Below are 12,593 nucleotides of genomic sequence, written 5' to 3' on the forward strand. Positions count from 1 at the left end.
TTAATATAACATACATAAGTTATAATCAAATAGTTGAAACTTTGATTTATTATTTTGATGATTTTAAATTTAAATTTAATTTTTTTTTGTTGGCTTTGTGCACTTCCGTCAAGGTGTAAAGATTCATTACTGAACATTCTAATGAATTACAAATTCTTTGGAAGCCCAGCAAGCGGATAACAGAGAATACAAATAGGTGTAGCGTATCGAACGAGTTGAGGCAAGTGTAATAATATGGAGTATCCTAGTATTATAATAGGGATATGAGACTAAATCAAATGGTGTGTAAATAGAAACTGACAATTCGCTCCGATGTGATATAATCAGAAATAAACTCAACTTATTTCATTAGAAAGATATTTGAATATATCAAAAACATTAAAGTGTGCAGCACAAATTATTAATGTTATTTCAAGTAAATATGTCCTTAATATATAGCTAGCAGAAGTCAATCAGTTAAAAATGTTTGATGAATTTTTTCTTTATAAATTACAGTATCACAAATGAGCTTTCAAAAACGAAAAATGATATGGAATATGTTTCCAAACATTAAAAAAAAAATTTTATACCGATAATCATGGAAAATAAAACCCTTTTTACTGATTACCCACTGTATTTTCATTGTTAGAATATAACTAATATAAATAATATCTTACAGACCTATAGACCTATAGTTTTAAACTCCTCTATTTGTTAGCATAAAAACAAAATTTTTTTTATAAAATGTACGAGTATATAGAAAAGGTGGTAAGAACATCCACTTTATTTATCCACTTTGGCACTTAATAGACCAAGAAAACTGTGAAGTATTATTCTGGAAGCAATACTGTTTGCGTCGTGCCATATATATATCTAATTTAAATACCTAACATAAAAAAACAACATAATGTTTACACTAAAAGAAAAAATATTCTAAATATTCTGAAATTTTATTAAAATTAATTAAAGAACCAAACCATAATTATTTTTGTTCAAAATTATTTAAAAATCATTAAGACAAAAAAGATACAATGACTCTTTATATATTTTATGTACTTCTTTCTACACAGTTTTCTTATCATTATGTATTCTAAATTTTTCATTACAAACAAAGATTTAAAGCTTCATTAAAAACTTAGTGACTAGTTAATTACTTCAACTAAATCAGCAGGTAAAAAATTTTAAGTAAAACGTACATCTGCACCCGACATAAAGATTGTGAAGAGATAAAACCCAAAAAAATCGAAATAAAAAAATTTGAAAAAAATATTCATTAACTCTACAGTATCTAGTATCTAGTACCTAAAAAGTTCTGACAAAAAACTACAAACAAACCGTAAATAAACCACAAAAATAATGCCAGTTAAGCGCATTAAACTCATTAAAAATTGCAACAGGAACAAAACGAAATTATGTTTCTATGCCAGTGAATTTTCACAAAACAAAATAATTTTCTTTCATTTTTCCACTCTAATTTTTTATAATTCATTAACATTTATTTTTCTTTATCCTTTTTTCTTACAGATGCACCCATTTGTGCCACCGATCATGAGGAGCTGTTGGGCGCCCTCAAGCACGAAACGCTGGCATTAAAATGTGAAGTGGATGCATCACCGCCTGCGGATTCATTTCATTGGACATTTAACTCATCTGGCGAACAAACAGAATTGCCTGCACGATTGCACTCGAGTGAAGTAAGTACCACTAGTCCACTTAATGAACAAAACCGTCCATCCGCACTCGCTGCTTGTTGCCATATCCGTACTCGACTGCAACTAGTATTTGTAACTAGTAACTAGTAACACGTCTCGCTTTAATTTTGGGGGATAAAGAAATAATTAAAATAAAAAAAAATTATATTTTTAATTCCGTTAAACCTTTTTTATATATTTTGACTGTTACGTTTTTACTAAATTTCATTTCTCATGTATTCGTTATCCTTTTTCTTAAATAATTTTTTTTTTTTTGTATTATTTCGACATTTACATTTTTCCTTCTTTTTTTTGCATTTTTGTTACCAGTAAATTTATTCGTTTCTCTTTGCTTACATTTACTAATGAATAAATCGCGTGTAGCTTGGCTTGTTTAATTATTGGTCTATTTTGTGTTTGATTCTCTTGGCCCAGGAAACGGAACTGTCTTGTTTACTTACGCGAAACGAACATATTTCGAAGGTTGAATTTGTGGTCATTTTATGGACTTAACTAATGAGTTTCGTTACTAGTTACTAGTGATTGAAAATGTTTCGCTGTGTATAAAAAATTAAAAGCGAAATGAAAAAAGTTACTGAAATTATATAATTAGTTTTAGTGGTGCAGAGCTTTCATTAATTAAATAGATATAAATTTTTTTAAAATCAATTTTCTATCATTTTAAAATTCTATGTTTCTTTCTGTTCTTTCTTCTCTGTTATATATGACTAAAATACAAAGGTTCTACGAATGTCATATGCCTGTGAGCCATAGGGTGCAAGGAAGGCTTAAGCAAAATTGGGTCAACTATGTAGTGGATTTTAGTTGTTTCAACTATAAGCTTATTTATGAATTTTTAATTAATCACAATACTTATAAAGAAACATTCAATGAAACAAAAAAGATTGAAACTCAGACATATGGACTATATCCCATAGTCCTCATTAAGGAATTAATACAACACAAATTAAAAATGTTGAGCGAAAAAACTATTACGTGATACTTAATAAGTATATTGACACGTATTTAATATTGACTTACATATATTCTCCTCTTAATTTGCAGTTATTATTATACAAAAGACCATACTTTTATACATAAGTATTCTAATTGATCTTCATGTGAGTTAGAATTTGCAAAATTGTGCTCATTTAAAAAATTTTTATTTGGTATAATAGCTTTAAGTGCTAGAATGTTAGTCAGCAATCAATATCAGAGTAAACTAATAGCTGCCTCGCAAGCGATCCTGCCAAACCTAAAAGTATGCAATGGTAGGTCTTTTGTTAAAAGTTATGGATAAAATAATCTTACCTTTTATTTTACAAAGTAATCATTTCTATTCATGTGGACTTGGGTGTACATTTCTCTCACTCCAACCTAATCTACTAGCTGTATTCATTTTTCCTTTTTTCTGTTTTGGTAAAGAAATCACGTAGTTTTCAAGAGAAAATAATTTATTTTTAATTCATGATAGTGGCCATCAGCTTCTATACATTTAACACATATTTCCGGAAATTTACGAATACCGTACCAGAAAAAGTGCTTGTAGAGCAGCCAAGCCATTCGTTGAACCCATTTTCCAGCTTCCTCGTGTTACTCAGATGCCGCCAGGTCAGTGTCCCCTCCAAGTGTCCTCTCAAAATGTCTTTCATTACTTTTATAGTGTGAGACTGCACATTTACGTCTAGCAAAATCACTTTAACATGTCTTTTGGTCCATTCTGATCGTCTTTCGAACAATGGGTGAATTTAATTCATCATTTGTTAGCAATATCGAAGTTCATTAATGGTTTGTCTGTGCATCAAGAGATCATAATAAACAATATCATTTTGTTGCACCAAACACAAAGCATAATATTTTTACCAAAACTATTCGGGTTTGGCGTTTATGGACTGGCTTAACCAGGTGCAAGCTATGATTTTTTCCGCTTCGCGTTTTCAATATAAAACCAATTTTCATCACCCATCTCAATTCAATACAAAAATGATTTTATTTCGTGACATTAAAGGAGTATTTCAGAAGTGACTTTGCAATTGATTCAAACCGTCTGGGAGCCATATATCTAATTAATTGAATTTTTCGATTGTTCGTAAACGTCTGCTGATTGTCTCTTGTGACACACTTAATACTTTGGTCAATAGCTATTAAGTTTAAGTTGGATCATCATCAAATAACTCCTGCAGTTGCTCAATATTTTAATAAGGCACTAATTGATTTTCATATAGAAATCACCACATGAAATCGTCGAAACTATATCTCAAATGTTATAATCGATGGAACGTGTGCACCATATATTTCTAGCACATACTGCCATCCAACTATATTTTGATTAAATAAGAAAAGCAATGCTTACCGCAAATATACTCTTTCAGTCACAAAATTCGACTTGATCAGTGATCGATAAAACAAACACGCTAGTTTTTGGCAGACTCAACTTATGTGCACTTGAATTTTAATGTCAGATGAACAAAATAACGTACATGTCAGTCAAATGTCTGTCCATTAAATAACAATATGCGTACTATGTGCTAGCACGGACTATTGACTAAACCGGAAAACACTTATCCATATAGCTGGTAACTTTCATCTCCTGGGCGATCCATACCTAAAAGTATGAAAAGCTTGATTTACTTAGTATGACTGGTAACTTTTCACTCTAAATTATATATATTTTGTATTTTTATAATTAACTCGAATCCATTACCGTTTCGTTGTATAAACCAAACATTACATTAAATAAAAACCAAATTAAAATAAATACATAACATTTCAATTATTTTTAACTATTTATTTATAGATGCAAAATATATTTAGGGCACAGAAAAAACTTCCAAATCATATCTTCCAATTAACTCCTTAAAAACAAAGTCAAATGTTTTCCATTTTATGAGCCACCTTTTGTGCTTGGGTCTCAAAGCAATCAAACTTTAAAAACAATTCCACACCAAAAAGGAAAGACAAATGAGCAAATTATACAAATACCCACTACATTCCCAAACCAAACAACAAATTTGCGTACTTCTGCAGCCATTTTAAGAATTTTGTATATAAACAAAAATATTTATATTATCTTTGAACAAATTTTGTCACTAATTCCCCTCGAGATGTATCGACATTTTTGCTTTCATCACTTTATCAGCAGCAAAACAAAGTCCCTGTAGCATAATTTTCGGCGGTGTCGAAAATGCCATCAACATTAAATTTGCATTAAAATGAAAATAGCAAAATACAGTCGTTCCCTTACAAAGCTCGCAGAAAACCCAAGGACTATATAGATTCGTAGTGAAGGAAAAGCAAATGAAAATGGTTGAAAGCAAATAAATAAATATGAAAGAAATCAAAAATATTTTTGCACAAATAAATGCAATAAAAAATTTGTCATGAATAAGAACAGAAGATAAAGAAAATAATAAATTCAAAAGTAAAGTTTAATAAATACTTGCACCTTTCATGGCGAAGGACTTACAATAGGGATACTCATCTGCAGGACTTATTGTGCTTTAAATGCGACTAAATATTTGTTGAAATGCATGCATTTCTGTGCATTCATCGTTTTGTTTCAATTTAATTTAAGATGCAGAATCAATATCAATATTTACGGATACTGCTATACGCTACTTTCAGTAGGAATTTTCTCCTCACTGTACACTTTGATGTCATTTATTTATTTGCTTTACTTAAATGTATGCATATTATTTCATTTTATTTATTTCCTTTTTGTAATTTTATACAATTCATTTATGAAAATATATCTTATATTTTTCGTTTATTTTACAGAGAGGCATGTCACGTTTGAATTATACGCCAAGCAATGATCTGGATTATGGCACAATTTCCTGTTGGGGCAGAAATTCAATTGGCACGCAAAAAAGTCCTTGCATATTTCAAATTGTAGCTGCAGGTAAGTAAATCGCTAAAGTATCCTTTGTTGATAATACCAATTGACAGATAAAGGCATTGTCGTGACAATGAAAGATGAAATTAACTTATTCCAGGAATGTCGTGAATGTATAAAGAAAATATTCACAAGAATTATACAGCTGTACCAACAAAAGGATCTGTTCAATTTTGCAATATTATCTCAATAATAAAGAAATATTTCCTTTCAGCTTTTGTGACAATTAAATACATAATATTTTACTGTTACAATACAAATATAATAAAATTATGGAAGAAATATTTCTTTCATTATTCTCTATTTTTTCGAACACATACCCACATACATTATGCATAAAAATTAATTTTTATTCAATTCTCTATATATTCCCGTTAGGCCGTCCACTGCCCTTGCAGAACTGCACGGTTACTAACCATACATCTGATGCATTACAAGTTGAATGCCTCGAAGGATTTGATGGTGGCTTGCCCCAAGGTTTCATATTGGAATTGGTGGAACTTACCAATCTACGTTTGGCAAGGAATCTAAGTTTGGCTGTAAGTATTTCACTTTTGATGTCTATGACATGCTCTGTAGTCTACAAACTTTTTACCCTTTTAATTTAATCGCTTAAAGGCAAACAAAATTATTTTAATTTATACTCAATTTTGTCTTGTATTTTGAAAATAGTCCTTAGTCCTTTTATGCTGCAATGTAGAGAAATATCGAAATCTACATGTAAAGGAAAATAAATATTCTACTCCATATTGAGTAGACCGTATCAATTCATATAATTAGAAAAGTTTTGGTAAATTTGTAATTTGATTGCTTACGAAAAGTTTTTTGGATTTCATTAAAAACAAAACATCCATTAAATTTGATTTACTATTTTATTTGTTTTGAGTTTTTCTATTTAAATTTTTTACGAAAATCTTATGATTACAAATATTTTGAAATACTAGTTTTAAAAATATTTAAAGTAATTTTTAAAATTTTTTATATAGTTATATTTTGCACCTCCCTATACCGATATTCCTACATAGAGCGAAAGGAATGTAATTTTTGGAAGAATATAAAATCTTATTTGAGTCACATATCTTCCTGCTCGATAAAGTTCAGAAATTTTAATACTGAATAGGTATTTCCAATCGTTTCCAATTTAGTGAGCAACAAAACTCGAATAAATGTAATACATACTGTAGAGACACAGAAGAGTAATTGTATTTAAATAGAGCTTTAGCTAGAACCATAAAACGGCAAAGTCAGTATTTTTGCCATAGTAGAAACTGACACCTTTTATGGACATATTATAACCCAAAATTTGGCTCTGCTTTATCGCAAAAGATCAAAAATAATAAAAGCCAACATGAACTTTATTAAAATTAAATTTAAGTACAGAAGGTTGTTCAAAAATGTGACAAAAAACGACGAATAGTTTTAATATCACCCAATAAACAAAAAAACTGAAGTCAAGTATGACAATAATCATCTTATAGTTGATATTTTGTGATGCATAACTGAAATAAGTATATCATGTGGAATTAGTTTATGTTCCAGGGACTATTTTATACAGCAAAATTCATTTGGGCTTATAAATATAAATTACTGGTGATACCACGTATGGAATAAGCTCCCATACGTACGGTCAATCTAAAAGAACACCAAAGGAAGCAATTCAATATCTGGATGAACACATGGACAAACTAGATTCGTTTGCGACCTCACAGCTCTTGAAGTCAGCAAAAAGGGAACCAATCTGACAAGTCTATGAACTTGACTGTGTCTCTAACTTGAAAGATTATTAGCTATGTCAGAATTTTGAATCGATTCATATCAACGATTGATACTGACTCATTAGTTGGATTATAATTTACTTGTCACAAGGAATGCCGCAACCCCGAAAAAAGTCGTAAGAGATAGACCAAATCTTATTACATCCTTTTCTTATACATAGTGGCCAGCACTGAATAGATAATTAAAAATTAAAAAATTTAGACTCGCAGAGTTTTGAAATGTGACAATCTCACCTAGTCTCACCTGAATCTTCTTTTATTCAAGCTTTCATTGCCCACCTCAGGTTGGTACATGTAATTGTCGATGCAATAGATATAACAATTTCGAGAAAGTAAAATTCAGAAAGCAGTGTGCCAAGTTTAACAAGTTCATCTGCTTTACTGTTATCTGATATAACTCTGTGTTCAAGTAACTAGATGAGTTATACATTGAAAAGCCTAAACAATTCATTAAAGGAAATCTGACATTCTGACGGTTATAGTTATTTATTTCTATCTATATTTGAGTATTTATATATTCATAAAACAGTCGCTGGCAAAGTCTCCTAAGTTCAATTGACGATATCTTTGAAACTCTGAATCCATATATCCGATTTTTTTTCATGTACTTACATATATTGTTTGTTATTATTTAACAACGATGTTGTTAATTATGGAAACTAAAACACTTATGTTCTCTAAAGTATTAAGATATTATAAATAACTCTTACAATTTTTCTAAGATTATTCCTTATTTTATAAAAAATTTATTTATTAATATTTATGAAATACATTTTATTTAATTTCATAAACCAGAATCCATTTAATAAATTCCAAACAGCTGAAAAACTTGGGAGCACACATTCTAATTCAGGACATAATAAGTTATTTCAGCATAAATATCTGCAGTAAATGTAAATTGTGCATTTTTACACTAATTTTGCATGCACAGACATGCACACGTACCCTTTTATGAAACTAGTAAATTCCTGTAAAAGTATAAGACAAAATTAACTAAAAGCTCGTATAGCAAATCTCTGGTGATATGGTGACATGATATGTTTTTAAAAGTGCATAAAAATATCGTAACACATGACAACAGCTAAAATGAAACTCGAAACTCGAAACTCTGACTCTAAGAGGTAAAAAGAAGCCTTACCGGGAATATGTGACACCTTTCCTGACTAACATAACACGACACACTTGTGCAGGAAAGTTTTGTCGTCAATATTGGTAACCCCATTTGGAGCAGCTACTCGCCTTGCTTACTGCACCGGGCACCGAGGAGCATTATTTTTATTATGAATTTTGCTTCTTATGCATATGCAGTCAGCCCGCGTACCACTACAAACTTAATAGCATTTTAAATTTCAACTAAAACAAAATAGATTAAAAATCTTCACAGAATGTTTTTAACTTTTTGCCTGACTCCATGCCTGACTCCATGCCTGCCTGCTCGCTTGCCTGCTTGCTTGTCTAACTGCTTGAATAGCAAAATGCTGCACATACAGCACACACATGCATGTATGCAGCACTTATTTTATATGTAGAACCTCAACAGCAGTTTTGAGCAAAGTTGTTTCTCCTTCAACTATTTTGGAATTCTAGTACTGCTTCATTTTCATTGCTTAAAGTTTAGTTCTCAACAAATTCTTGTAAGTGTTCTTTTATAATTTTCTTTTATTTATTTTTTTTTTTTTTCTGATTTGTCTTTTTCTTTTCTTGTCTCCTCTTATTCATTTCTTAATATTTTCATTTTTATTATTTTTCTAAAAAACTTTTCATGCGAGAAAGTTTCATTGAAATTGGCCAAAGTTTCTGCATTTTCCACATATAACACATACAACAATAAAAACGAAAAATCGATGTTACGATTCATCTTTCCATATTTTTATTAGAAATTTTAATCTGTGCTGAATTCTTGAAGATATGAAACTAGAAAATTTAATCACAATTATGCAGCAAGTCAACGTCTTTAAATATTTCAGAAATTTTATTTTATTAAATTTTGCATTTTGTATGCTAAAATTGAAACTTTCAGCAATGACTTAGTTCCGAAACTTTTGAGTTTCGTTTGCCTTGAGGAATATGTAAAGAATTTCTTAAGTTTCAATTTTTAAAATTAGACAATCATTAAATGGTTTTTGTTACGAAATTTAATTTCAGCGCGCCCCAGTCACTTTTACTATAGAAAATTTGGATGCAACTGCTACATACCGGATGATTATTTTTGCCGTCAATGCAAAAGGACGTTCCGAACCCACAATCATCGATGACATTAATTTTAAAGGAGTCGCAAAATTAACGGGTAAGTTCGATTTACAAATATATCTAAAATTGATAAGTAAGAATAAATTATTCGATTTCGTGGTATAGTAACTATTAAGAGTGATTTTAGTTTTAAAAAACTATAGCAATTACTTTGAATAAATGAGTAAATGATGTAGAAGTTTATACTCGAAAGGGAAGATATATGAATCAAGGGTTAATATTTCTGTAAATATAAATGAATCAAGAGTTTCAACATTATATTTCATCAACAGTAGTAAATAGTAGGTTAGTATTTAGGTATTAATCATAAGGATTATGTATCTATTCACACTGAAAGAGTTAAGCTGTTGTTCCTTAAACATTCAAATAATGATACGTCGTTAAGAGAACCTGGATGAATGAATTAGTATTACATTTTTAAAGATTGTTTATTATTTATATTATTTGTTGTCTGACAATTTAAGATCTATTGCAAGTAATACTAATTAGAATATATACACCACATTTTGTTCGTAGTCATAAGGTCAAACTTTATTATTCTCCAATAAAAGGAAATCCTACTCTCTCTTTCTAAGATGCCCTGTAGACTTATTAGTCTTACAGTAGATTTACTAACAATTCACTGCGTGTTAGGTAATCATGCTAAAAGATTAAATCTCCTTTTCAATCATATCTGTCGCTGTTGTGAAGAGAACGTTGAAAGTACCTCCTATCTATTTTGCTTCCATCCAGCACATATGCGCCGCCGCCTTATTACTTTAGGGCCTTCCGTTTTTGAGGATCTTGCTGAACTGGAAGACCTCTCCTTTAATATTATAAGCTTTGTCAAAAGTGTTAAGTGGTTCCAACCTCTGAGTTTTTAATTAAGGTCTAAGTGAAAACCCTTGGCATCGCCGTTGTAACCTAACCTAACTTATTATCCTCAGATATATTATTATTATCCATCAGACACGTTCCTATCGTGATTTGATGTAAAGTTTGTTGAACCATTTGGCTAAGTTTAGCAGATAAGAGTTAGAGAAAGATCGAAATAGGCCACCAAGATTCAAGAAAAGACCAAAAAATAACTAAAAAAACGACATAAAAATGTGATTGCATTACATACCGCACAAGAGCATAGTTGTTTTACATGCCAACATGCCGTCCGCGACAATTTATTAGCACTTATTCTTAAAGCATGTTCTAATTCATATATATTAGAAAAAAATTTCGCCGATACCAATTGAAGTTATTCAGACAAGAATATAACCTCCTCCTTGTTGAGGATCGAGAACAATTTTAACATCTCCTTCTAGCATTATTATATAGGTTATCCTAAGATAAATGGATTTTTGATTTGAGCCACCTATGTATAAACATTACTATAGATGATTTGGAAACTGTTTCGATTAAGGTATGCGCCGCCTATGGTTCTCATATATAAAACATAGACATTTCGCCAATAAGAAATGTTTATATGTAAAATAAAAAAATACAGAAACAATATTTTTATCAAAATTCGCAATTTTCATACCATGTTTTCTATTACTGAAAATTGCAGCTACTCTCTCGGTTCAACATATCACTTAGGTATAGGTATAGGTTGGAGTGGCGGCCTTGTGTCCCAAAAAGCCCACTTAAGCACAAATAAAGGCCCGTTGTGGTACCACAGGAGTTACGTTATTTGTATATAGATTTAATCAGTATACATTTAACGCCGAAAGAAAGGTAACGACTCCCCCATTATGCAAAGGAAAACCAACCTGACAGTTCTATGAACTTGGCTAGGTCCCTAACATTACAGGATGACAACTCAGTCAGGTCAGTTAGAAAAGGAGATCCAAGGATTTTTAATCTTCTTCTGGCTAGGGAAGGGCACTGACACATGAGATGGAGTACAGTCTCCTCCTCATCCTCAGAGCCACAGCCTCTACAAAAGTCATTAAAGGGGAGACCCAGTCTCGTAGCATGCCTTCCTATTACGCAGTGTCCCGTCAGCACAGATACCGTAGTGCTGAGCAGGTTCCGTCTTAGTTGAAGTAGCTGACGGGTTCTTTTCTTGTCAAAGTTCGGCCAAGTCAACCTAGAAATCTGACATTGAGGTTCGTCAGCCCAGTATTGCTTGGCTATACTCAGGTATTTTTGTATGATTGCCAGTTTAGCTGTAGCAAGAGGGACGCCTATATCAGAGAGGTTAATGTTAGGGAGAAGAGCACCTGCCTTGGCTAGATCGTCTGCCCTACAATTTCCTGTGATATCCCTGTGACCAGGAACCCAAATAAGTTTGACCCTAACAAACCTAGCTAGGTCATTTAGTGAAGCACGGCAGTCTTGATTTGTGATTGATGTGGCTGAGGTGCCAATCAGTGATCTGATGGCAGCTTGGCTATCAGAAAAAATTGAGATTGGTAAATCGGATGTTCGATTGCATAGAACCCATTTTACAGCTTGGTGAATTGCCATTATTTCGGCTTGAAAGACGCTACAGTGGTTCGGAAGTCGAAGCGAGATGCTGAGACCCAGTCTTTCAGAGAAAATGCCACAGCCGACTCGTTTATCTATTTTGGAGCCGTCCGTGTAAATGTCAACCGTTTGGAGAGGGATCGCTCTTTCAAGGATCCAGTCCTCCCTGCTAGGTATAAGAGATTCGAACCCCCTAATTAGGTCTGGGTAACAACACATGTAGTCAATAGAGACTGGAGTTGGCAGATCCTGATTCAGTATGATCGCGTGGCCTATATCAGTTCTTGACCAGCAGGAGAGGGCGTTGAGCCTAGTTGCAACTATTTTGGCTTGCTGTTTTACCAGAAGCCGAGATGGCAACCAATGAAGCATAGCGAAAAGAGCTTGCGTGGGGGTAGAGCGAAGAGCACCAGTGATTTGTAGTGCGGCTATCCTCCTAGTTTTGTCAATTAATTTGGTGTGGCATGCTTTTTCAGTTGCCTGCCACCAGAAAGCAGCCCCATACAGAAGAATTGGTTCGATAACAGCTGAATAGAGCCAGAGTATAATGCACGGTTTGAG

At 32.0% G+C, this 12,593-nt stretch overlaps 1 protein-coding gene across 1 annotated transcript; it reads left to right on the top strand.

Moving 5' to 3' along the window:
* The first annotated feature begins 234 nt into the window (after positions 1–234).
* Positions 235–9,733, top strand: LOC119676632 (nephrin-like). The gene is made up of 6 exons (XM_038087880.1): positions 235–247; positions 1,504–1,673; positions 5,448–5,571; positions 5,944–6,104; positions 9,486–9,627; positions 9,696–9,733. Exons 1-6 carry the CDS (start codon positions 235–237, stop codon positions 9,731–9,733), a joined length of 648 nt encoding a protein of 215 aa, XP_037943808.1.
* Positions 9,734–12,593: the final 2,860 nt, after the last annotated feature.

The sequence above is a fragment of the Teleopsis dalmanni genome, chromosome 2, assembly GCF_002237135.1.
Source record: "Teleopsis dalmanni isolate 2A chromosome 2, ASM223713v2, whole genome shotgun sequence".
NCBI classification, from domain to species: Eukaryota; Metazoa; Arthropoda; class Insecta; order Diptera; family Diopsidae; genus Teleopsis; species Teleopsis dalmanni.

Excerpts from the sequence above, each read along its gene's own strand:
- LOC119676632 (XM_038087880.1), top strand. Across the intron at positions 6,105-9,485 it reads CAAGGAATCTAAGTTTGGCT|CGCGCCCCAGTCACTTTTAC; the intron begins GTAAGTATTTCA and ends ATTTAATTTCAG. Across the intron at positions 9,628-9,695 it reads AGGAGTCGCAAAATTAACGG|TAACTATTAAGAGTGATTTT; the intron begins GTAAGTTCGATT and ends TTCGTGGTATAG.